At 39.1% G+C, this 25,611-nt stretch overlaps 1 protein-coding gene and 1 non-coding gene across 4 annotated transcripts; both read left to right on the top strand.

The window, feature by feature from the left end:
- The first annotated feature begins 8,190 nt into the window (after nt 1–8,190).
- On the top strand, nt 8,191–25,209 carry OSTC (oligosaccharyltransferase complex non-catalytic subunit). 3 transcript variants are annotated; one of them, XM_015138990.3, is made up of 4 exons: nt 8,191–8,386; nt 13,138–13,231; nt 15,054–15,251; nt 24,625–25,209. In XM_015138990.3, exons 1-4 carry the CDS (start codon nt 8,248–8,250, stop codon nt 24,641–24,643), a joined length of 450 nt encoding a protein of 149 aa, XP_014994476.2. In that variant the 5' UTR covers nt 8,191–8,247; the 3' UTR covers nt 24,644–25,209. The 3 variants fall into 3 exon arrangements, with proteins under 3 accessions (XP_014994476.2, XP_077858207.1, XP_028704494.1); XM_078002081.1 differs by lacking the exon at nt 24,625–25,209 and adding an exon at nt 20,646–20,945; XM_028848661.2 differs by lacking the exon at nt 15,054–15,251.
- LOC114678492 (U6 spliceosomal RNA) lies at nt 9,724–9,828 on the top strand. Its single transcript, XR_003729938.2, has one exon. It is a non-coding gene; the product is annotated as a U6 spliceosomal RNA (small nuclear RNA).
- Nucleotides 25,210–25,611: the final 402 nt, after the last annotated feature.

Consider the following 25,611-nt stretch of genomic DNA (forward strand, 5'->3'; position numbering starts at 1 on the left):
TATAAAAGTTTATTTTAATTACAAAAGTAATATATGCTTATTACAGAAAAATTAGGAAATACAAGTAGTTTCAAAGAAGGGAAAAATAATCTATAATCACATCACATAGACACAGTCATCTTTGTGTTCCTTCAGACTTTTTTCCAGTGGAAAATGCATACAATAACAAATGAGCCAATAGTCTACAAACATTTTGTGGTCTGATTTTCTTCATTCTAAACCTGTTGTGGAGGCCAGGCATGGTGGCTCATGCCTGTAATCCCAGCACTTTGGGAGGTCAAGGTGGGTGGATCTCTTGAGCCCAGGAGTTTGAGACCAGCCTGAGCACCATGGTGAAACCCTATCTCTACAAAAAAACACAAAAATTAGCCAGGTAAGGTGGTGCGTGCCTGTAGTCCCAGCTACTTGGGAGGCTGAGGCAGGAGGATTGCTTGAGCCCAGGAGGTCAAGAATGCAGTAAGCCATGACTGCACCACTGCACTCTACCCTGAGTGACAGAGTAAGACTCTGTCTCAGAAAAAAAAAAGGCTATTTTGGACATCTGTCCATTCCAGAAAATAAACTTCTACAGTGTGCTTTTTAATGGCTGTATAATATTCCACTGTATGAATGCTTTACAATTTTTTTAATTAATCCACTATTTTTAATTGGGTATTTTTAATATTACAGAAATAACTGAAGATCAGTTGGAAAGTTACTTCACTAGTTAAACAATATGTTTCTTAAAAATAATGATGTCTTTTATGGCCCATACTAATTTAGAGCTCAGCAATGAAGGGATTCTGGGAGATATAGTTCAGCTTAGCTAGGTTAACACAATACAAATCCACCACAGATGATTCTTTATCAACTAAATATCTATATAAACCTTTCAGAACCATATTTGGCTCAATTTTTCTTTTCTTTTCTTTTTTTTTTTAAGAAGGAGCTCACTCTGTTGCCTAGGCTGGAGTGCAGTGGCACGATTTTGGCTCACTGCAACCTCTATCTCCTGGGTTCAAGCAGTTCTCCTGTCTCAGCCTCCCGAGTAGCTAGGATTACAGGTGTGTGCCACCACGCCCAGCTAATTTTTGTATTTTTAGGATTTCACCATGTTGGCCAGGCTGGTCTTGAACTCCTGACCTCAAATAATCTGCCCACCTCAGCCTCCCAAAGTGCTGGGATTACAGGTGTGAGCCACCACACCTGGCCTAGTTTAATTTTTTTTTTTTGAAACAGAGTTTCGCTCTTGTTGCCCAGGCTGGAGTGCGATGGCGTGATCTCAGCTCACCACAACCTCCAACTCCCGGGTTCAAGCGATTCTCCTGCCTCAGCCTCCCAAGTAGCTGGGATTACAGCCATGCACCACCACACCTGGCTACACCCAGCTAATTTTGTGTTTTAAGTAGAGATAGGGTTTCTCCATGTTGGTCAGGCTTGAACTCCTGACCTCAAATGATCTGCCCACCTTGGCATCCCAAATTGCTGGGATTACTGGCATGAGCCACTGCGCCTGGCCTGCTTAATTTTTAAATGAGAGCAATAACAACATTATGCTTCCACCTAACATAATGTAACTATCCCTCATACAATTGAAATATGCTGTCTCCCCAAAAGAAGAAACAAACTCCCTTTATCCATTTTGGGGTGATAATCATCTCTCTTCTAGATGATTCATATTCTCTGTTTGATACCCAGTGACTTAAATACTGAGAGCTTAAATATTATCAACAAATTGTATATTACATTTGGTTCGAGAATGGGAGCCTGAAAAAAATTGGGTAATATATACAAAAACATTTGTATCAAAATAAAATACTCCTAACTATTACAGTGCTTATTCCTATAACTGCTTACATGGTCATAGCTAATATTTATAACTACATTCTTCCACTACCCATTTCATATTGTGTTTGCCCTCAGCAAAAATCTCAGCTGGTTGTGGTTTCTTGCCTGTTGGAGTGACCTAAACCTTAATCCTTGAAAGGTCTAAGCCACTAACAGTCCTGCCTCTATTGGGTTGCTGTAATTTTCCATTGAAATTTATCACAGGATATGGGATTACTAAGGCATCTCAGGGGATCTACTGCATTCCAGGCTTACTCCTCCTTACTACCATTTTGTGATGACAGTCTAATTTCCTCTTGATTGTCAAGATAAATCTGCCTAGCCCATAAAGTATTCTTTTATTTGTTTTTTGATTCATTGGAACGAGGATTTGTGAAGTGGCTAGCTGACAGTCTCAACTCTCAAATTAATGGAACCATTAACGCGTTCCTTGGTGGAAGTATTCTTCTTTGGTACTAATACTTCTAGATCAGTAGAGCCCTAAGTTGAGTAAAGGCGAGAGGAGCAATACCCATTCCCTACACATGATTTCTGGACTTGTGAATTCTAACTGTGGGAGAAATATGCTGCTTACTGATTTACTGCATATATGCATCTTAGAAGACATGGACTTACTCCCAAAGGGGTTGCCACCTTAACTGAGTTTTCAAAAGACCATTCCACCATTTCTCATACTAAGACTAGTAAGTTTCATGAACATGAGCCAATGGCCACAATTCATTTGCTGTTAAATGAGTTCCTTGGCCAGAAGCAATGGTGTATAGTGAACCATGGTGATGACTATGGCATTCCCTAGGCCTACAGAATAGTGATTTTGGTAGCAGCATTGTGGGTAAGGAAGGAACTTTGTTCTAGTGTGTTTACTTCAGTAAAAACCAAATGCCTACTGGACATGGTCCTATATAATTAACTTGCCACCAGGTCTGGCTCATCCTCATGTAGAATAGTGCCATATTGTGGGCTCATTGTTGGTTTCTCCTGTGGCAGGCTGGGCACTCAGCAGTGGTTCTAGCCAGATCAGCCTTAGCGAATGAAAGGCTGTGCACAGCTTCAGTCCCTCCTGCCATGGCCACTTTGTCTGTAGATCCTTCGGGCAAGGTCACAAATGGATATGGAAAGAGGCTGACTGATGTCCACAGAATGGGCCATCTTGTCCACCTGATTATAAACATCTTCCTAGGCAGAGATTGCTCTTTGGTAAGCACTCACATAAAGCACAAATATCTTTACATTTTGTACCCCTACAGGAAGGTCTATCCACATGCCTCTCCCCTAGACCACCTCAGTAATTTTCCTATTGTGTTCCTTCCCATTTTTCAAACATCTAACTAAATGATTGAACTGCCCACGAATCACTATAGATCTACAACTCTTGCTGTTCCTCCTTCCCGGCAAAATGAACAACCAGGTACACTACTAAAGTTCTACCCAATGGGAAGATTTTTCCTCACGACTTTCCTTCAGGCCTACCCTTCAAAGTGAGGCTGTTGTGCAAAGCCATCTACTTTCAGAGAGTGCCAGCACATTGTGTGGAACCATCTGTAAATCAGGCTTTTCTTCTTCTTCAGTCAACTGGTCATAGGTTGCCTGAAGGTATAATGCCATAGATATAGGTTAAGAAAAGAGACAATATGGCAGGAATGTGGGCCATGTGCATTTGGAACTATTTTTTGTACAATTTACTTGTACCTTCAAGATCTAGTTGCGCTTGATCTCATACACAACGTTTTCATTTGATGATGGAATGTTGCTGTAGACACCCACATTTATTGGATGATAGATTAGACAATGCCAAATTGTCAAATGATGGGTAGTTCAAGTTTCATGGTAGCTTGTTGCCCATGATCAATAGTTTAGTCTCTACTAAGGCTCAGTGGCAAGCCTGGAGTCATTTGTCAATGGAGATTATTTCTTGGTAGAGGATGACATAGGTTTGTGCCAAAGCTCTAAGGCTTTGTGCTGTAGTGGCTTGTCAAAAGCTTCATAAAGCATGCCTATCTACCACAGACATTACAAGTAATATTGGATCTACTGAGTTGTATGGCCCAAGTGGCAGAGCAGTTTGCTATTGAAGAACCTTTGCTTATTCAGGATCCAGTCAAAACTAGCAGCTTATTGGATTGCTCAGCAAATACCTCAAAATAGTATGACCAAATGAAGTATACGTTGCCTCCCAAACTCTAAGTGGTTCATCCATTGAGCATTGTGCAGCAAATATCCTTTATTTTAAAAGAGATATTTTATGTGTTACAGATCACTTAACCCCTAGACATTTCCCTGAGGAGACCCTGACATTTTATTGTGCTTATTTTCCATCCTCTGACATGCATTTGTCCTACCAATATATCTAGTGTAGTTGCTACTTAGATCACTATGTCTAATTAGCATATTATCAATGCAATGTCATAGTGTGATATTCTGTGAATGAGAAGGCAATCAAGGTTCCTGCAAATCAGATTATGACAGAGCTGGAGAATTGATATAATTCTGAAATAGAGCTGTGTTGCTGACTCTGCCAGTTGAAAGCAAACTTCTGATGATGATCTTTACCATAGGTATAAGTAGAAACAGCGTTTGCCAGAACAGCTAACAGGTGCCACGAGATGTGTTGATGTGCTCCAGTGACAAAACCACAAGTGGAATAGCAGCTGCAATTGGAGTAACCGAATGATTAAATTTACAATAATCCACTGTTGTTCTCCAAGGTCCATCTTTCTTTTGCAAGGGCCAAGTTAACTGAGTGAAATGTGGCAGAAATCACCACTCAGCATCTTTCAAGTCTTTGATAGCACATCAGTCACTGCAGTCACTTTAGATTTATTGTTTCTGTAGGTAAAAGCAGTTCTACTGGTTACGCTTAGACTTTCCTACCATAAACGCCCTCACTATATGGGTCAGGAAACCAATATGGTGATTCTTCCATATGCTGAGTACATTTATCCCAATTGTACATTCCAGAACTCAGTGATCTCACTACCTCTGGAAGGAGAAGTAAAATTAGAGTAGTGATAATGGGAAACTTGTTCCATATGTGTCTCTAATATTTGAATAAATTAATTATTTTACATTGGGCATGTACCTATGTTTTACTTGCAGAATTTTATTTCTTATTTTCATTATTTATTTATTTTTATGAGATGGAATTTCTCTCTTGTTGCCCAGGTTGGAGTGCAATGGTGTGATCTCGGCTCACTGCAACCTCTGCCTCTTGGGTTCAAGCCATTCTCCTCCCTCAGCCTTGCAAGTAGCTGGGATTATAGGTATACACCACCATGCCTGGCTAATTTTGTATTCTTTGGTAGAGATGGGGTTTCATCATGTTGGTGAGGCTGGGTTCGAACTCCTGACCTCAGGTAAGGAGTCCTCCCAAAGTGCTGGGATTATAGGCATGAGCCACCATGCCCAGCCATTACTTGCATATAATTTTAAAAACAACCTTCAAAATGTAAAATAACTACAATAACACCAAACCCCACAATATTGCATTAGAAAGAGTTTTTATTTAGATCATGAGACATAATAGTGTTTCATACTCATGCTTATACAGAACCTAGCGGGAAAGAACATAATTCAAGAGACTGTCAACCAAACTGCAAAATGTCTTCATAAATAAAAATCCAGGTTAATATTAGTATTATTATCCTACATAAAACAAAGCTACTAATTTCCTCTCCAACATATATTTAAATAAACAGAAATCAATAATATTTGTAGCCTTTGTAATTCTGGTTTGTTTAGAATTTAGTTAAAAACTTATTTGTGGAGCTCTCCCTCTCTTTTGACTGGCGGAACCATTTCTGACTTCAAGGCTTTTTATTAAAATATTCTGCAATGAACACAGAAAGCTTGGTAGATATCACCTTTATGCTTTTTTCTTTGAATATATATTTGCTTGTGCACAGTAAGAATGATTAACATTTGCTTTTATGTGTAGCTTAAGATGACAGCTCTTCTGTATATTGTAAACTGTGTTTCTCTCAACATTTGTCCTTCTTCATCTGTAAAATAGACAACTACTGATTAGATTAAATGTTTGTTTAACGGCATGCTGTAATGCCCACTGTTATATTCATTATTTCTTTGGTTTTCAGTTACAGAGTTTATGTTATGTTTAAATAGAACATTTTTCTGTAGGAATTGTGGGTTAGGACATGGATGATAACAGATACGCATATCTTACTCATGAAAGGTCTCTTTTATGTGTGGCTTATAGAATTTTACAAACTCATGTTGAAAAATATTTCAAAGCTTAAGAGGTTAAAAAATAATAATGAATTGGTTCCTGGAGCAAACTTACTTTTTGGAAAGTGACAGTAATAATTCAACATATAGATGAATGCAGTGTATTCTGACTTGGCAATTTTATTATTTATGATATAATAATACATAATATTACATAATAAAATAAGTAAATAAATAAATAAAACAATAATAAAATAATATTTATTAGCTAATTTTTTATTTTAAAATTATATATTAATTTTTATGTTTTCCACAATGTATGGAGAAATTACATGTCCCTAATATATACAGGAAGAAGGATAAGTATATAAACATATACCATCTTAAACCTCTTAAATCTATTTTACTTCTACAGCAATTGCCTTTTAGGTCTCATCCAGTCACAGACTATACTATACTTTTTTAGTTTATTTCCATTCCCAGGAGTCAGTTTTGTCATATGTAAAGCAGTTATACTAGTATTTACCTAACAGAATTGTCATGAAGAGTATATAAGCACAAATGTAAATCACTTAACATAGTACTTGCCAAGCAGCGGTTAATTAATGTTAGATTCCTTTTTAAGTTATAAAGGCAATTAAAAAACCTTTAATCCCGAAGTTTTTCCAAAGCAAAATATTTTATTTTTATTTTTTTCTTCATACCAAAGCAAAATATTTTAATTGTTCCAAAGTGTTCCTTACTTATAAAACTGTGGGAATTTCAGAAACATTCTGCTTTACAGTGCCCAGAGAAACTTCCTACATATAAACGCTGGTTCTGGTGTAAATGCATTTATTATTGGTGTTATCATTGGCCTTTACATAACCTAAGATTCGTGTGACTGCATTAAGACATAGGTAATAAGACTCTGGGGGAGACTCTAACTAATGAACCGTAAGGGCAGCAAGCCTGATCTGTACTTAGAATTGGATCCTACAATGTTTTGATAGTATTTTCATATGGTCTTCAATTTCTTAACAATTGAGTTGTTAGCTAATTAGAAGTGCAGAACCAATACATGGCATCCTGTTAAAAAAAAATACCACAGGCTTAGTAACAAGCAAATAAAAAAATATAAAAACATTGGCTCTATAATGTGTCAGTATGCTCTGGACTTATGTAATCAGTGACTCTTAACTCTTGCTCCAAAAGGAAGTTAATATTGGTAGAGTCTTAAAAGATTATATAAAAAAGAAAAGCAAAACATTAAACAAAAAACGTTGTAGACCTTCTAGTCCATCCCTAATGACTAATTCTCCATCATATATTTTCATCTATTTGGATTGATTGTTGCCCAGACCAGAGATGGCGGTGGCTCACACTAGGGTGGTAGTAGTGGTGGAATGGTGAGGGGCAGATGAATTGGAGATATTTCGGTAGTACAGCCAAAGAGACCTACCAATATTTTGAATGCAAAAGGTCAGTTAGTAAGGAGAGAAATCCAGACGACTTTAAAATTTTTGGCCAGAGTGATTTTACCTTTTACCGACATACAGATGACCAAGGGAGGAGCAAAGTTGAGAGGCTGAGTTATTCAAAATAGTATTGTGGTCATGCCAAGCTATCAGCATTAAGGCATCCCTGTAGAGATGTCCTGTTGACATTCGTGACTCAAGGTGAATTTAAAAAAAAATTGATAACATACTACTTTAGCAGTTATTATTAATTCTTATTATTACCACGACTACATCGGGGAGTAAAAGCTCAGCAGCCTCCGGCTTTTCCTATCCCTTGAAAAAACCGCTTATATAAAATGCATTTCCATCCAAAATTCCCATTCATCCTCCCGCTCTGGGAACCGGGAGCGCCCCTGTCCGATCAACTTTCAAATTCCCTGCGTCTGCGAGTGGGCGGGGCTCAGCTAGATTCGTTGGCCTCCGCTTCTCTGGCTTGGCCACGTTAGAAGTCCCATAGGTCCTTGAAGGTACACAAGTCACCTATATATTCATTAGAAAAATGTAGAGGGCATTATCACAATTTAAGTTTAACTAGATTAAATAATTTACAACATTTTACTCACATTATTTATTTGTTTTATTTAGTTTCTTATTTTCTTCTATGAATATAATAACCACCTCCGAGCTTTACGGATCTGCGGGTCCTTTCCGCGCGCACGCGCAGTTGTTAGGGAGGGCGGGCCTGTTTCCGGGTGGCGCGTGGGGCTTGAGGCCGAGAACGGCCCTTGCTGCCACCAACATGGAGACCTTGTACCGTGTCCCGTTCTTAGTGCTCGAATGTCCCAACCTGAAGCTGAAGAAGCCGCCCTGGTTGCACATGCCGTCGGCCATGACTGTGTATGCTCTGGTGGTGGTGTCTTACTTCCTCATTACCGGAGGTAACTCGGGCTGTCGGCTGAGGCGCAGAGAACTGACCCGCCCCGTGAGGCGCATCTGTTCCGCTGACTCTCAGCCCCGGGGGAAGCATCGCTCTGCTCTGGATCCTTTCTGAGGGTGGAGGGGAGTTCTGGGGTCCGGAGTGTTAACGTCCAAGTTTATTCGCCCTGACGCCCTGTCTTGAGAGAATTCGTGTTCTCACTCCCATTGCCTTACCTCTGCTAGCACCCCCCATCCCAGGGATCCGAGTCAAATATATTTTTCAAGGCCAAATTGTTGCTTTTTTATTGCTTACCATATGTTGTTTGATAAAGGTCCCGAGAAAGTCTAGTTTGGCCAACTCCGCTTCCATGGTTCGTTGTTTGATAAAGGTCCTGGGAAAGTCTAGTTTGGCCAACTCCGCTCCCATGGTTGGTCAAGAGCTTGTGGGACTTTTAAACTTGTCTTTGTCCTGGAATCTTGGAAGAGACTTGACAATCTTTAGTTTTGTTGGTTCATACCTACCGTCCTGTGTTGCCTTTTGCATGACCTATAATAAATATGAATGGAATTTTCCGAAATCACAGGTTTGATAAATATTTGGGATCGGAGATGAGATTTGCAGACTATACTGTGTTTCAGTGGGCAGAAGTTGAGAATTAAAAAAATAAGATAAACAACATTACTATTAAACGCTTCTGAATTATCTGTCATCTTATTCTGTCCTTTTCAAATAGAAAATTGCAAAGGGGCGTTGCCTTATGTACTGGTGAGTTGGCAATCCGGCTGGTCTTTTCAGAGCCACTACCCTTTCAGGCCACAGTTCCAAGATTTACTTAGAACTGTGCTACTGTGTACATTTAGATTTGGGGAAGTGGTGTACTTAACTTGGAAATTATAAAATTAGATTTTGGGAAGTGGTGTACTTAACCTGGAAATTATAAAATTAAAGCTACGGATTTGGGACAGCAAAAGTAGTTCTACTTTTAAGGGAGTGGCCATATATTGTTACTTTCATAGATGTTTTGTGAGAATAGTTGGCACTGAATGGGGGGATTCAAACTGAGAGAGCTTGAGTTCTAGAAGGCACCTTTGAATTTACCCCCTTTCCCCAATCTAGAGTAGCGAGAACTAACTTATGTTCCTTTAAATAAATTACATTTAAATATTTGAGTTACATTTAAATAGTTTTGTGGTAACAAGATACTATCTAGCATTGCATTAACATTAACCATTAACATTTGCTCATCTAGTTAATAGCTACTCTACTGAATAAACAAAATTTAAAATGCATGTGGCTTTTAAAAATAATAGACTTTTAAAAATAAATAATATAGAGTAATTCAATGTTATTATTGAGTGCTCGCTTCGGCAGCACATTACTAAAATTGGAATGATAGGGAGAAGATTACCATGGCCCCTGTGCAAGAATGACTCGCAAATTCGTGAAGCATTCCATATTTTTGCAGTTCACGAAGGTCATTGGACCAAAAAAAAAAAAAAATCATTATTCAATAATGATAATGAATATGCTAGTTTCTTTCCTGTAACCCTTACTTCCCTTGGAGTCGGATTCTTTTTGAGAAGCCTCAGTTTTCTTTGTGGCCCTCTTTTTTTCCCTGTTGATTATTGTAATGGGGAGATCTCTGTCCCAACCATTGGGGGAAAGTGGAAAGGATGCCTTTTAGTGGCCAGGTCTGTGAGGTATCAGGTATGATGAATTGGTTTTGCCATTGGAAGGGAAGAAGTCTCTTCTAAAAACTGAGTGCACCTTTACAAATAAACTATTTGTTGCTGACAAATAGTCAGCAAATAGATATTGAGTCCCTGTTAACTTCCAGGCACTAGGTACTGGAGATAATAGAACAAAACATAAGGACCCTGACCTCCTGAAGCTTATAATGTCATAGTTGAGACATGTTAAATGTCACATAATTTTTTTGTCCATTAAAAATGGTCACAAAAACAGGCCAGGTGCAGTGGCTCATGCCTATAATCCAACATTTTGGGAGCCTGAGCCGGTTGGATCATTTGAGCCCAGGAGTTCGAGGCCAGCCTGGGCAACATGGTGAAACCCTGTCTCTACTAAAAATACAAAAAATTAGCCAGGCGTGGTGTTACATGCCTGTAGTCCCAGCTACTTGTGAGGCTGAGGCAGGAGAATTTCTTGTAACTGGGAGATGAAGGTTGCAGTGAGCCAAGATTGTGCCACTGCACTCCAGCCTGGGCGACAGAGCAAGGCCCTGTTTCAGAAACAAAAAACAAACCCCAAAATTAGCCAAGCTTAGTAGCTGGGACTACAGTGCAGGAGTTTGAAGTGGGAGGATTGCCTGAGCCTGGGAAGCTGAGGCTGCAGTAAGCTGTGATGGCACCACTGCACTCCAACCAGGGTGACAGAGCAAGACCCGATCCTGTCTCAAAAAATAAAAACGAACAAAAAAATGGTTACAAATACGGTGAAAGAAAAGAACAAGAGGTTTTTGAGAAAATAAAGGGAGTTGGAAGCATCATCTGGATTGGATTGGATTGGATGTGATTCCTTAGGAAATGATATGTAAGCCAAAATCTGAAGAGTTTGGGGAAAGGATATGCTAGGCAGAGGGAAAAGTAGGGCAAATGTGAGACCAAGAGACCAATTAGGTGGCCTTTGTAGTTGACATAGACTATACAAGGTTTATAGTAGTGGAGATTAGGATAATATAATGAAAGATATGTTGGAAGTAGATTCAGTAGGTCTTGAATTTACTGGGTGTAGGGGAAGAATGAAGTGGGAAGGAATCTTAAAGGTTTCTGGTTTGAGCATCTGAATAGATGGAAGTATCATTTCCTGAGATTGAAAAAACAAAGTTTTTGGTGGAAAATGGTGCACCAGAGGTTTTTCTGGGGTAAAATTAGTTGGATATGTCAAATGTACAGATGGAAGTCTAGACCTGAAAAAAGAGGCCTGTGTTGAAGTTGGTAAACTAACAGACATTTCTGGAACTCCCATGAGACATTGAAGAGCATAGGCAAAGTCCCTGTTCTTGAGGAGCTTACATGTAATTCTAGTGGTACTGGCATTATTTGAGAGGCCTTGGCACATCACACTGAGAGTCTTTAGCACATGAAATTGAAAGCCCTGGGAGTTCATTTTGAAGAAAAGTAGAAGAGGACAGTGGACCAATCCCTGAGGGTCTCCAACATTTAGTGGTTTTATAAAAGAAGAGGTCCAATAGAGAGGTGGCAAGAAACCATGAAGAGAAGTATCACAAAAGCCATAAGAAGAGGTATTTTTCAATAAATTGGTTTAGTAAACTGGATTGAGTGCTTCTGAGAAGTCTCCTAAGATGAGAACTGAAAAGTGTCCATTGAATTTGACAACATGGAGATCATTGGTGACCTTAGAAAGAACAGTATCAATGGTTGCAGAAGCGAGATTGGATTGAGTTGAAGAATGAAGGGTAAGTAAGAAAGGGGAGATGGCAAGTTTGCCTAAGTCTTTCCAGAAGAAGGTCTGACTCCCTTTCAAAACACAAAGATAGAAATAGGATGTTAGCTAGGAGGATCTGAAGTCAAGGAGGATTGATATAGGGAAGGAGAGCTTGAAAATACAGGAGAGAGGAGAGATACCCAAAGGAATAAAGTCCCTGAGATTACAAGTGGGAATGGACTCCTGATAATTGCAGAAGAGATCCCACATAATAGGAGGTAGGAATCTTCCTCTATGTAGCTGGAGAGGAGAGGGTGAGGATGGATGCAGGTACCAGGTATTTGTAGATTTGGTGGGGAGAAGACAAGGGAATTCCTATAGGATTGTTTTGTCAGGCTAGGATAAGGGAGATAGGCTTGTTATGCTTTAAAAAAGCTGGAGATGAAGATGTTTGAGAACAGTGGAGAAGATAGAGTAGATGTTGACAGTGGGAGACTGAGAAAACTATTAGTGTTGATGAACATTAATGTTAATGATCACAATGACATTATGACATAATGGTGGACATTAGTGTTAATGATTATGAATCTCTAGTATTGCCATTCTGCCTGATGGCGTGGTTTTAAAATGGCCCCTTGTTTTACATTTAAGCAATTTCTCTAGTTATTTTTCAACTTATAGAAACAAATCTAAGTATATCTGAGACAATTTTTGTGAACTGAAGTAGAGCCTTTAATTTTAAATCTCCTTTATACTAAAGTCATTCCTGAGTATTAGCAACTGTTACTGGATGAATTTCCTTTATGAAATTTGTACTTCATTTAGATATCATATTGTTTTCGAAGTAATTCTAAAACATTGAGTTGAATGTCTGAATGATTTTTCAGAACCTTAGATTAGTTGGGCCACATTTGGTTCTAATAATACAATCAAAACATTCATATTTAAATGAACCTTGGCCGGGTGCAGTGGCTCACACCTGTAATCCCAGCACTTTGGGAGACTGGGGAGACTGAGGGAGGTGGATCACCTGAGGTCAGGAGTTCAAGACCAGCCTGACCAATATGGTGAAACCCCATCTCTACTAAAAATACAAAAATTAGCTGGGTGTGGTCGTGGGTGCCTGTAGCCCCAGCTACTCGGGAGGCTGAGGCAGGAGAATTGGTTCAACCTGGGTGGCGGAGTTTGCAGTAAGCCAAGATGGCGCCACTGTACTCTCAGCCTGGGCGACAGAGCGAGACTCTGTCTCAAAAAAAAGAAAAAAAAAAAAAAAAAGTAAATGAACCTTAAGAAACAATGAAAGCTAAAATCCTGTTTTCAAAAATTAGGAATACAATCTAATCTGTTCTGCTGTCTTTCTTATAGGAATAATTTATGATGTTATTGTTGAACCTCCAAGTGTTGGCTCTATGACTGATGAACATGGGCATCAGAGGCCAGTAGCTTTCTTGGCCTACAGGTAAAAGATACCTTTTTGAATGATTTGGTGGTGGGAAAGGTTGCTGGGGTATGCCTGCAACCTTTGGGATCCATCTATATTTAGACAACCGCTGTTTAAAAATGCTGAATTCTGAAATGGCAGAAAGTGAGTCAACAACAAGAGTATATTATTTATTAAGAAATAAGGTATTTCATAATGATTGATGTATCACGAATTTACAGTGGGGTGTCAGTTTAAACTATATTTGTAGATTGTTCTAGGGGTCAGCGAACTATAGCTGCTTTTTTTTTCCCCCAAAAAAAGTTTTATTGGAGGTAAACATGCCCATGTGTTTGTATATGATCTATGGGCTGTTTTCAAGCTACAGTGGCTGAGTTGAATAAGTATGACACAAACCATATAGCCTGCAAGCCTAAGATATTTACTATATGGGTATTTAAGAAAATATTTTTGGACTATACCCTGGTCTATACCATTAAATAACAAAAATATTTTTGAGACTTGAGGGTTCCGTTCCAGCAGTGAAACCCCATTCCAGTGTGGTTTTGTTCACCTAAACAGTGTTTATATTGCTTTCTAAAATTTACTTAATAAATGTCTACCTAAACATGGCTATATGTTTCTATTTGCAGTAATGCTATTTATGCATAGAATATTTCTGGAAAGATTTATTGTTATTCTCTGTGGATGGGAGTTAATGACAGGTTGATGGTAGAGAGGTTTTTTATAGTGCCCTCTTTCACGCTGTTTGAATTTTGAACGTGATGCATATATTGTGTTTTCAATGAAAACAATGGACCAAAAAAAAAAAAACCCTCTTTACATATGCCTATGTGTAAATCATCCCTTTAACGAGAAATTTTCTTTTTGAGGTCCCTGAACTATGAGAATTTGATAAAAGCTCTGTATCCTTGGAAAAATCACACACGCACACACACACGCACACACACACACACACACACACTTTTACATATAATTATAGGGGTTTGTAGCTCACTGAAGTTCTTACGGGGCTCATGGAGCCTTATTTAAGAACACTTTCTTTTTAAAATATTTCCATTTGAAACAGGACGTTTATTATTAACATAAAACTTCAAGAAACACATCTCACCAATTCAAAATTAGTTTGAAATTGATAGTAGAAATTTAAATAGCATAACTTCTTTTAAAAAAGCTAACTTAGACTGGGTGCGTGGCTCACGCCTGTAATCCCAGCACTTTGGGAGGCCGAGGTGGGCGGATCACGAGGTCAGGAGATTGAGACTATCCTGGCTAACCCGGTGAAACCCCATCTTCACTAAAAATACAAAAAATTAACCAGGCGTGATGGCACTCACCTGTAGTCCCAGCGACTCAGGAGGCCGAGGTAGGAGAATTGCTTGAATCTGGGAGGTGGAGGATGCAGTGAGCCGAGATCGCGCCACTGCACTGCAGACTGGGCAGCAAAGCAAGGCTCTGTCTCAAAAAAAAAAAAAAAGCTAAGCTGAAGTTCTGGGTAAAGCATTCATATACATAAAATATGAGCATTTTACATAAATGGTTGTGTTAATTGAGGTGTTATAACTTTTTTTGAATGTGAGTTCCATGAAGACAAAAATTTTTGTCTGTTTTATTCATTGTTGTATCTCCCAGAACCTAAAACAGTGCTTACTACCTAATAGACTCAATAAATATTTGTTGAATGGACAGATGAATATCCAGAGGTATAGTGAAATAGTTGTAAGGGTAAGAATAAGAAATACAGCACAAAAATGTTTTAGCACAAAACGGAGATAGGAATTTCAACTTAGGGAAACATTTCTATTTATTATCTTCCTATGGTCATTCTTTTCTTTTCCAGAGTAAATGGACAATATATTATGGAAGGACTTGCATCCAGCTTCTTATTTACAATGGGAGGTTTAGGTTTCATAATCCTGGACCGATCGAATGCACCAAATATCCCAAAACTCAATAGATTTCTTCTTCTGTTCATTGGATTCGTCTGTGTCCTACTGAGTTTTTTCATGGCTAGAGTATTCATGAGAATGAAACTGCCGTAAGTTATTTGTGTAATCAGCAACTTATGTTGCAAAGTGGTAAAATGATTACCTGGAAAACGTAAAGTCATAGGAGATTTAATTTAACTTTCATTTACATGGGTGAAAAATCCAGAAACCAAATATATTTGTGACTTGGTCAGGTTATAGCTATAGTTAATAAAAATTGAAACTAATAGATCTTCTTAGTTGTTATCCCCATGAATGTTCATGAGAAAATTTAGTTACTTTGTCCTGGCATCAATGACTGAAGATAGTCATTGTTTCTTTCTTTTTTTTTTTTGAGACTGAGTTTCACTCTTGTTGCCTAGGCTGGAAATGCAATGGCACGATCTTGGCTCACTGCAACCTCTGCCTCCCGGGTTCAAGCGATTCTCCTGCCTCAGGCTTCTGAGTAGCCGGAATTACAGGCACGCACCATAGCACCCAGCTATTTTTTGTATTTTCAGTAGAGATGGGGTTTCACATTGACCAGGCTGGTCTTGAAGTCCTGACCTCAGGTGATCCTCCTGCCTCCCAAAGTGCTGGGATTATAGGCATGAGCCACCGCGCCCTGCTATTATTATTTCTTTAAAATGCCTTTTGGCTAATCTGTAACACAGGATTCCATTAGTATTAATGGTAGGGAATAGCTTCAAATCACTCATTGTTACTGTTCTTTGAATATTGGTGGGAAGAAATTATGCTGTGAATGGGAAAGGAGAATTATTGCCCTTCAAAAAGATAGGAAAAGGATGTTTATATATTTGCGTGTGTGTGTGTTTAATGTGTATTTAAAGATTATTTTGATTCAGAAAACTTTTCAATATCTTTAGAAGAAAAATAAAATGGTTAATGGCATCTTTCATAATTCTGTTTATGATTATTTGAAATGTGAACAAATATCACATTTCCATATATACTGATTTAATCTATGGATGCATTAGTAACTACAGTAATGACAGGAAATTTGGCAAGCATACCGCAAAGATTAGCTCTTAGTATTTTATTTTTTTGGAACTGTGTTAAACATCAAGTGTCAACTATATTGATTTCTTAGTGTGTTTGAATTTTACAAATTCACTTGTTCTGTGACTTAACCTGTCCATTGTCTGTAACATCCCTGGGGTAGAATGGGCAAAAGTACTTATCCCACAATCATCGTGTTCCCATTTTAGTCCTGGTGGGATGGGAGGGACAGCATGAAGGTCTTTGTCAGCTGAATATCTGTGTGGCCATCCAGCTGCCTCAGTTTCCTCTGGCAGCAGCTCCTTTTTTTTTTTTTTGAGACGGAGTCTAGCATTGTTGCCCAGGCTGGAGTGCAGTGGTGCAATCTCGGCTCACTGCAACCTCCACCTCCCAGATTCAAGTGATTCTCCTGCCTCAGCCTCCCAAGTAGCTGGGATTACAGGCGCCCGCCACCACGCCTGGCTAATTTTTTTGTATTTTTAGTAGAGACAAGGTTTCACTATGTTGGCCAGGCTATTCTGGAATGCTTGACCTCATAATCCACCTGCCTCAGCCTCTCACAGTGCTGGGATTATAGGCGTGAGCCACTGCGCCCATCCAGCAGCTCTTATTTTCATTTGGGGAAGGCATTTCTGGCCATTGGCTAAGTTGTATGAAGACTAAGGTACTCCAGCTTCTTCTTTTTATTCTTTGTTTTTTGCTCCTAATAGCAGTAAGTCACCATAGCCTGGTAAGGTATACTGGTATAGAAAAGACTGAAGTTTTCATTAGCAGAGCAAGAAAAGAGGAGACTCCCAGATAGTATAAAGAGGTTATTGAAAGGCTCATGCCTGTAATTCCAGCACTTTGGGAGGCCGAGGCGGGTGGATCACGAGGTCAGGAGATCAAGATCATCCTGGCTAAAACGGTGAAACCCTGTCTCTACTAAAAATACAAAAAACTAGCTGGGCGTGGTGGCAGGTGCCTGTAATCCCAGCTACTCGGGAGGCTGAGGCAGGAGAATGGCGGGAACCCAGGAGGCGGAGCTTGCAGTGAGCCGAGATCGTGCCACTGCACTCCAGCCTGGGCAACAGAGCGAGACTCTGTCTCAAAAAAACAGAAAATTAACAACCTAAACAAAAGAAACCTTTGGAGGCATGTGTCAGAACAGAGAAAGTGTCCTGGTTTTGCTTATAGAAACAGATTTGTTCTCATTCTACCTACTGTTTTCATTCTACGTAGTGTTTTCCTTCTTTATAGTTTTAGGTCCTCTTCCTAGGAATGAGTCTATTAAGAAAATAGGTGTTTATCTTTTAGCTCTGGCATTTGACTTTCAGGATGATAGAGCTATCTCCTACTGACAGAAAAGCTTTGACAAGCGTTTAATACTCGGGATTTCTTTCATCTTACTTTTGCAATCATTTATGTGAACATTGGTCTTCCTATCCACATTCTATAGGCTAGTGTGTAACACTGTTGACTAAATCCAAACTTCAGGCTAGGGAAAAAGGGTATACTTTCTGGGTTTCAGTTGTGGATTATGTTTAGATCTAATCAAAACAGGACAGTGGTCCAAACAGAAAATTGCTACTTTCTGTATCTTGTTATGCAACTAAATCTAATATTTGAATTTTTAAGATGAATTTATGGCTCCCTTTGTGATATCATTTCTCATTTGCAGCTCCTAATGCCTGGTATCTTGGGTATGGAGTGGGGAGAGATAATGGACAGTTTTATGTAAGACATGGAAGTAATGATACTACCTTTCCCAGAATATTTGCAGGCCCCATAGGAGATGATGAGCAAGGACTATTGTCCTGTATTACACACAACAGGGTGTGGTTACTATCCCAGCAAGGAAAGGGTGTATCTTTCTTCTTTCACGCAAATTATCTATGATGACCTAACAGTTTGATAGTAGTGAGTGGAAAAACCACAGCAATAAAAAAGATGTCAAAAAAACACCAATAGCCACTGGTTTTTCCAAATCAACTAAGTTTCTGGCATCTGAGATAAGGATGGCTGTATCATAAGGTGTACCATGATAACCTCCAGGGTGGAATTCTTTTTTACAAAGATGTTACTTTTAGCAAGAGATGCCTTTGAAAAGGAGAAAACAGTAGCACTGAAACAGTATTACTGGTTCTGTTTTCTGATTTATGCTTTTTTGAGACCTGATGTTCCCCCATTGATATAATTTTACTAATTAAAACATGTTTTATTTGATGTTTTGACTTTTAAGAAACGTGGATGCTAATAAAATAAATGACTGTTGGCCAGGTGCAGTGGCTCTGGCCTGTGATCCCAGCATTTTGGGAGGCCGAGGTGTGCAGATCACTTGAGGTTAGGATTCAAGACCAACCTGGCCAACATGGTGAAACCCAGTCTCTACTAAAAAATAAAAAAATTAGCTGGGTGTGGTGGTACACGCCTGTAATTCCAGCTATTTGGGAAGCTGAGGCACGAAAATTGCTTGAACCCAGGAGGCAGAGGTTGCAGTGAGTCTAGATTGTGCCACTGCATTCCAGGCTGGGTGACAGAGTGGGACTCCATCTCAAAAAAAAGAAAAAAAAAAAGAATGACTGTTTATTAACTTTGCACACATAGCAGTACATTTAAAAGGAAAAAATTAAACCGTAGTCCCTAATATTTTTATTAGTACAGTCTCAAAGGAGTAGTTTTCATTGCAAAAATGAAAATGTTCTAATATAATTTATGAGGTAACGTATGTTAAATCATGTATGTATGCATCCGTATGTTTGCTGCATTTTAAATATACATAGACTCAAAGAAAATGATGTTCGGTTACCGAGTAGAAGACTGGTATAAGTTTGAACTTGGTTCTTCTGAAAAATAATGAATCTTCATTAGATTGTCTTTAGCCTCCACTCTTATGGCGTGGTCTCGACTTACTACTACCTCTGCCTCCCAGGTTCAAGCGATTCTCCTGCCTCAGCCTCCCAAGTAGCTGGGATTACAGGCATGCCCCACCACGCCAGGCTAATTTTTGTATTTTTGGTAGAGACGAGGTTTCGCCATGTTGGCCAGGCTGGTCTCGAACTCCTGACCTCAAGTGATCTGCCTGCCTTGGCCTCCCAAATTGCTGGAATTACAGGTGTGAGCCACCAAAAGCAGAATCTTAAAAAAAAATAAAAATAAAAGGTGGCCTGTGGTGGCATGGTAATGCCCTAAAATCAGGCAAGGTGTTCAATTGGAGATGGAGGGATGGGTTCCTACATTCAGGCAAATTTGTTATAAAGCTGTATAAAACTAGTTGAAATAGAGTCTATCATATAATTGAGGACAAAAGACCTGCCTTATTTCAGCTGGCAAAAATGGCTTTTTAGCAGTTTCACCTAGTGTTTATTAAGCTTGAGAAGAAAAGCTAAGGAGCTTCTGGATAAATCCTGCGATCATGAGATCAGTTCAGAAAACAAGTTCTCTTAAAGGGAGAAAGGAGTAAAAAATATGAATGTAATAATATTTAAACTAACATCATTTAGAGAATGATATGATGCATGTATGTGATTCCATGTAATTGAAAATACATAAATACTAAAACATTGTATTCGTTTTTGACAGACCTCTTTCTAAAGTGTTTGTTGTATTACATGTTAACACTCACATTTGTATGTGGCAAATATTTATTATTTGATAACTATTATTTGCTGGACACTGTGAGATTAAGCATAATTTAACCTTCTCCACTGAGGGTCATTTTACCTTTCTGTTATGCATAGTACTACTATTCAGTTTTGTTGATTTCACTGACCTGTCACTTCTCGTGGCGATCAGTATATACCTATTGTAATTTCATCCTTTCTCTCTTCTTCTTTTCAGTTTGCTGGTTATTCTATGACTTGAGGGAATAGATAGCCTAGCTATTAATTGCCTTTTAAATCAGTCCTGGCTGAAGGAGAGCTTAATGGCTTGGCTTTGTAACCATACTTTCAGATGTTTGAGAGTCTCTTTCATTTCCTTCCAGATTTGGAGCTGTATTTTAGAGAATTAAGACTGTAGAGAAACTGGCAGCTGGATTGTTTCAGTGGCTAAAAAGCTTATATCCAAAGTTCATTTTTAGCAAATAAGGGAGGTAATTCATTCTAAAGAAACAAAACATTTGTACAGCTGCTGAGGACAGTGTGTAGTAGAGAGTGTGAGGAATTTGGAGTCCAGTTTCGGCCTGCCAGTTAATAGCTCTGAGACTTTGGATTAGTTCTGTGAACTCTCTTGGCCTCAGGTTCCAAACCTGTTAAATGAAGTATAATAATATACCTTGGGGAGTTACAGTCGTCAAGATTAAATGAGAAGGTGTGCTCTGAAGCATAATGTAAGTGTTAATCAATGTCAGTGGTTTCATTCTAAAGATAGAGTCCTAAAAATTCTATGTCTCAAGTTAGATGATGGCCACAGTTTCAAAAATAAATGAATAAACCATTACTGTTTTTGTTTTCTTTTGTTTTGAGATGGAGTCTCGCTCTGTTGCCCAGGCTGGAGTGCAGTGGCGCGATCTTGGCTCACTGCAAACTCTGCCTCCCGGGTTCACGCCATTTTCCTGCCTCAACCTCCCTGGTAGCTGGGACTACAGACGCCCGCCACCACGTCCAGCTCATTTTTTGTATTTTTAGTAGAGACGGGGTTTCACTGTGTTAGCCAGGATGGTCTCGATCTCCTGACCTCATGATCCGCCTGCCTTGGCCTCCCAGAGTGGTAGGATTACAGGCGTGAGCCACCGTGCCCGGCCTGAATAAACCATTACTGTTTCTAAAAGAAGAAAGTGAGGTTTCCATTTCTAGGAACATTGGAGTAGGTAGTAGACAAGGCATGAGGAGACTTGTGTTTTAATGCCGATTCTGTTCTTTTCTGGTCTTGTGATTTTGAGCAAAGCACTTAATTGCTGTCACACTCTTCAACTGTAAAATGAGACTAATCCTTGTTTCACACACCTTTTTAAGATTGTTGCAAGGGTTAAATGCAATAATGAATGTGGTAGTGTTTTGAGAAATTTCTGTTAGTGCTAACCTAGCACAGTGCTTGCCTTAATATACAGAGGCACTAAGTGATTATTGAAATCATAGCCTTAAAGATTAAATAGAAGGGCCTTCATGGTGACTTCTCCTGTCTCTAGTTGGTTTTTGAGTACTTGATTTACTTTTTATTGTATTTCTCTACAGTTTTACTTATGTAAAATTCTCATAGGCCTGAATATAAGATTATGAAATTTCTGGGTCCTGAGAGGGGGCTAAATGTTTGAGTATATATTATAGTTAGTGTATTTCAACAATTTTATTTTTATTTCCTACCAAGAAGTATAGTAATGTATTTGTTCTTCTTTTCTTTTTTCTAACATGGTATCTTTATAGCATTATAATATTTCTTAGTATCTCCAAAATTGTCCTTAAGGTAAAACTGTTTTAAGTTTGGCAACTTTGAACAGGACATGTCTATTTAAATATTCTTTTCTATCTAAATATAGGTTGACAAGCATAGGTCACCCACTGGTTACAAGGAAGGATACCATAATATATAGCTGTATTAAGAGATAGAGTACAAAGTATATATTCGTATATAGGTATATGCAAATGATGAGAAGTTACTCCTAATGAGTCCTTAGTACCCTTGTTTCATAGTGTAAGCTAGCTGTTGGGTAACTTCTACTATAGAGTGTAAATATTAGTGGCTGCTTGCTTGAACCTTTTTTTTTTTTTTCTTGTGAAGCTTATGTTTTAAAGTATCCTTTTTGTGACACATCAGGCATTATAGTAGCAAATTTATGTAAGGTCTTTAAAGTCAATGTATATATCCAAAGAACCTTTTAATTTTTAATTTTTTTTCTTTTTTTCTTCCTTTCTTTTTTTTTTTTTTTTTTTGCGGGGGACAAAGTCTGGCTCTGTTGCCAGGCTGGAGTGCAGTGGCACGATCTCGGCTCACTGCAACCTCCACCTCCCGGGTTCAAGCAATTCTCCTGCCTCAGCGTCCTGAGTAACTGGGACTATAGGCATGCACCACCACACCCAGCTAATTTTTGTACTTTTAGTAGAAACGGGGTTTCACCATGTTGGCCAGGATGGTCTCAATCTCTTAATCTCGTGATCCACTCACCTTGGCCTCCCAAAGTGCTGGGATTACAGGCGTGAGCCACTGTGCCCAGCCAAACCTTTTTATTTTTAAATTTTTGTTCAGTTTTGGATTTGGGAGGAGGTGAGAAGTATTGGGTTGTAAAGGTGGTTGTGTTAGATGAAAGTTCTCTTTATTCAGAGTGTGGATTGGCCAGGCTGATATAGCAGAAAGAAAAGAGTGTATGAGTTCTAGGTTGATTGCATTAGCTGAACATAAGTCTAAGTCATACAGGGAGTCAAGTGAGTTCAGTAGCTGAAAAGGAGGAAAGTCACATTCTTGAGTGTTTGCTGTGTGCCAAGCACTGGAGGAGACCTAAGTATTATCAAGTAGTTTATAAATCCTACGTTACCAGTGAAGAAACTTGGGACTCTAAAAATAGCAGCTAACATTTGTCAAGTGCATATAACTATGAGTAGCAAGTACTGTATGAGTAGATTCTGTTATAATCCTTAAAACTCTTTGAGGTAACTCCATTTTACAGATGAGGAAACTGAGTGAGGTTTGCCAGGCTCACGCAGTGAGTGGTAGAAGCAGGGTCAAAAGGAGAGGTGTTCTGAAGCTGTCAGTGAGTGTAGGGTGTTGTAAACCACCCCCGCTTTTTTTTTTTTTTTTTGTGTGTGTGTGTGTGTGTGTGTGTGTGAGATGGAGTTTCACTCTCTTCGCCCAGGCTGGAGTGCAGTGGCGCAATCTTGGCTCACTGCAACCTCCACCTCCTGGGTTCAAGCAATTCTCCTGCCTCAGCCTCCCAAGTAGCTGGGATTACAGGCGTCTGCCAGCACGCCCAGCTAATTTTTGTAGTTTTAGTAGAGGTGGGGTTTTGCCATGTTGACCAGGCTGGTTTCAAACTCCTGACCTGGTGCTCCACCTGCTTCAGCTTCCCAAAGTGCTGGGATTACAGGTGTGAGCTACCATGCCCGGCCCAGTAAACCCTTTCTTAATGTGGATACTTGTACATAATTTTTCCATTTTTTTTCCTGATCCTGTAGATTCTTAATTAATAATAGACTTTAAGGGTTTATTGCCAAAGGAAAGGTTTGGAACTTTTATGACACCAGATTTAATGCTTTAATTTAAAGGGGATTTCAGGGCCTAACTTGCACATTTAATAAAAGGATCTCCTGTTTGACCAGCATGAAGTTTGACCTTACCAGCAGGTACAGCTAAAGCTCCTAACTGTTATCCAGACTTTTCCTAAAGTATTAGAGGTTCAGGGGCAGATGTTTGTACACACTTTTTTGAAGTCTCAAAGGCTCACCTCCCAGTTCTAAATAGCTTCTGATTTTCCCACTTCTCTTCTGGTAATACTAGAGTTTTTAGAAATCCAAACCAATTTATTTCCATAAAAAACAGTTTGATTTTTGTCGCACTTCTGAGAGCCCAAAATAGATTGATTCTGACTCTTAACTTTAACTTTTAGATATCATTTTCTTTTCTTTACTTCCTTTTCTTATTCTGTGTTGTTTAGCACATTGCTTTGTAACTTTAAGAGGGAAGGGCCAGGCGCAGTGGCTCACACCTGTAATCCCAGCACTTTGGGAGGCCGAGGTGGATGGATTACCTAAGCGTGGACGTTTGAGACTAGCCTGGCCAAGACAGTGAAACCCCGTCTCTACTAAAAATAGAAAAAGTTAGCTGGGTGTGGTGGCGGGCGCCTGTAATCACAGCTACTTGGGAGGCTGAGGCAGGAGAATTGCTTGAACCCGGGAAGCTGGGGTTGCAGTGAGCTGAGATTGTGCCATTGCACTCCAGCCTGGGCAACAAGAGCAAAACTCCATCTCAAAAAAAACAAAAAAACAAAAAACTTTGCCGGGCTTCACGCCTGTAATCCCTGTAATCCCAGCACTTTGGAAGGCCAAGGCAGGCAGATCACCTGAAGTCAGGAGTTCCAGACCAACCTGACCAACATGGTGAAACCCCATCTCTATAAAAAATACAAAAGTTAGCCAGGCGTGGTGGCGTGCGCCTGTAATCCCAGCTACTTGGGAGGCTGAGGCAGGAGAACCACTTGAACCTGGGAAGCGGAGGTTGCAGTGAGCTGAGATCACACCATTGCACTCCAGCCTGGGCAACAAGAGCAAAACTCCGTCTCAAAAAAAAAAAAAAAGAAAAAGAGGGAAGGATAGTAGAACTGAGGCTCAGTAATTTATTTGGATATTGGGGTGAGGGGGGCAAGATATGAAGTAAGGACCATAATGAAGAACATGGAGTTATATTTTTGGATTGTTATTTTATATCATAGAATTTGTTTTGGCATTTTGAAATAGTATAATAATAATATAAAAACAATTCTTTTCACTTTTTGTGCTGATAATTGTATTTCTGCAGGGGCTATCTGATGGGTTAGAGTGCCTTTGAGAAGAAATCAGTGGATACTGGATTTGCTCCTGTCAATGAAGTTTTAAAGGCTGTACCAATCCTCCAGTATGACATGTGGAAAAGAATGAAGAGCAGCAGTAAAAGAAATATCTAGTGAAAAAACAGGAAGCGTATTGAAGCTTGCACTAGAATTTCTTCTTGATATTAAAGAGACAAGTTTATCACAGTATTTTTTTTTTTCCTGCTGACCTATTGCTATACCAACAATGTTGAGTGGCATTTTCTTTTTAGTTTTTCATTTCTTAAAGAAAATATACTCCATATCTACAACTATAATATCAAATAAAGTGATTGTTTTTTACAACCCCCTTAACATTTTTTGGAGATGACATTTCTGATTTTCAGAAATTAACATAAAATCCAGAAGCAAGATTCCATAAGCTGAGAACTGTGGACAGCTGATCAGCTTTACCTGTGGTGCTTTGCCTTTAACTAGAGTGTGTGATGGTAGATTATTTCAGATATGTATGTAAGACTGTTTCCTGAACAATAAGAGGAATGAAAGGAGCAGAAATAAATACTTTTTCTAATTAATACCTTTCATGTTTGTTTTTTAACTGACAGTGTTAAGTTTTTGGTCTATTAATCATTCGTTCCCATCTTATGACTTTCTGTAGCTACTTTGGTAGCCTAAGATTTCAAAATATGATTGGCAGGATGCCTTGAGAGTTAGCATCTTTATATCCTTGTAAATATTCAAGCACAGGCTGCATATCTGTGTCAGTGTCAGAGTTGTCAATGTGAATGTGCTGGATGAGCACACGTAAAAACATCTCTGGACCAATCTGGTCTTAATTTCCTTTATGCAGGCCTTTCAGTTCTTTCTGGCTGGCCATGGGCTTCACTTCTCTGATGACTCAATTCATTCTTTCCTAAGATCTTTAAGTTTATAGTGAAATTTTCTCTCAAGTGAGCTTTTTTCCTGCTTATTCCAAG

This window comes from Macaca mulatta, chromosome 5, assembly GCF_049350105.2.
Source record: "Macaca mulatta isolate MMU2019108-1 chromosome 5, T2T-MMU8v2.0, whole genome shotgun sequence".
NCBI lineage: Eukaryota > Metazoa > Chordata > Mammalia > Primates > Cercopithecidae > Macaca > Macaca mulatta.

What these genes read in the sequence shown, in the direction of transcription:
- OSTC (XM_078002081.1), top strand. Translation starts at nt 8,248, where the DNA reads ATGGAGACCTTGTACCGTGTCCCGTTCTTAGTGCTCGAATGTCCCAAC. An exon ending in TTACTTCCTCATTACCGGAG is followed by an intron (nt 8,387 to 13,137) that starts GTAACTCGGGCT and finishes TCTTTCTTATAG; the next exon opens with GAATAATTTATGATGTTATT. An exon ending in TTCATGAGAATGAAACTGCC is followed by an intron (nt 15,252 to 20,645) that starts GTAAGTTATTTG and finishes TTTTGTTTTGAG; the next exon opens with ATGGAGTCTCGCTCTGTTGC.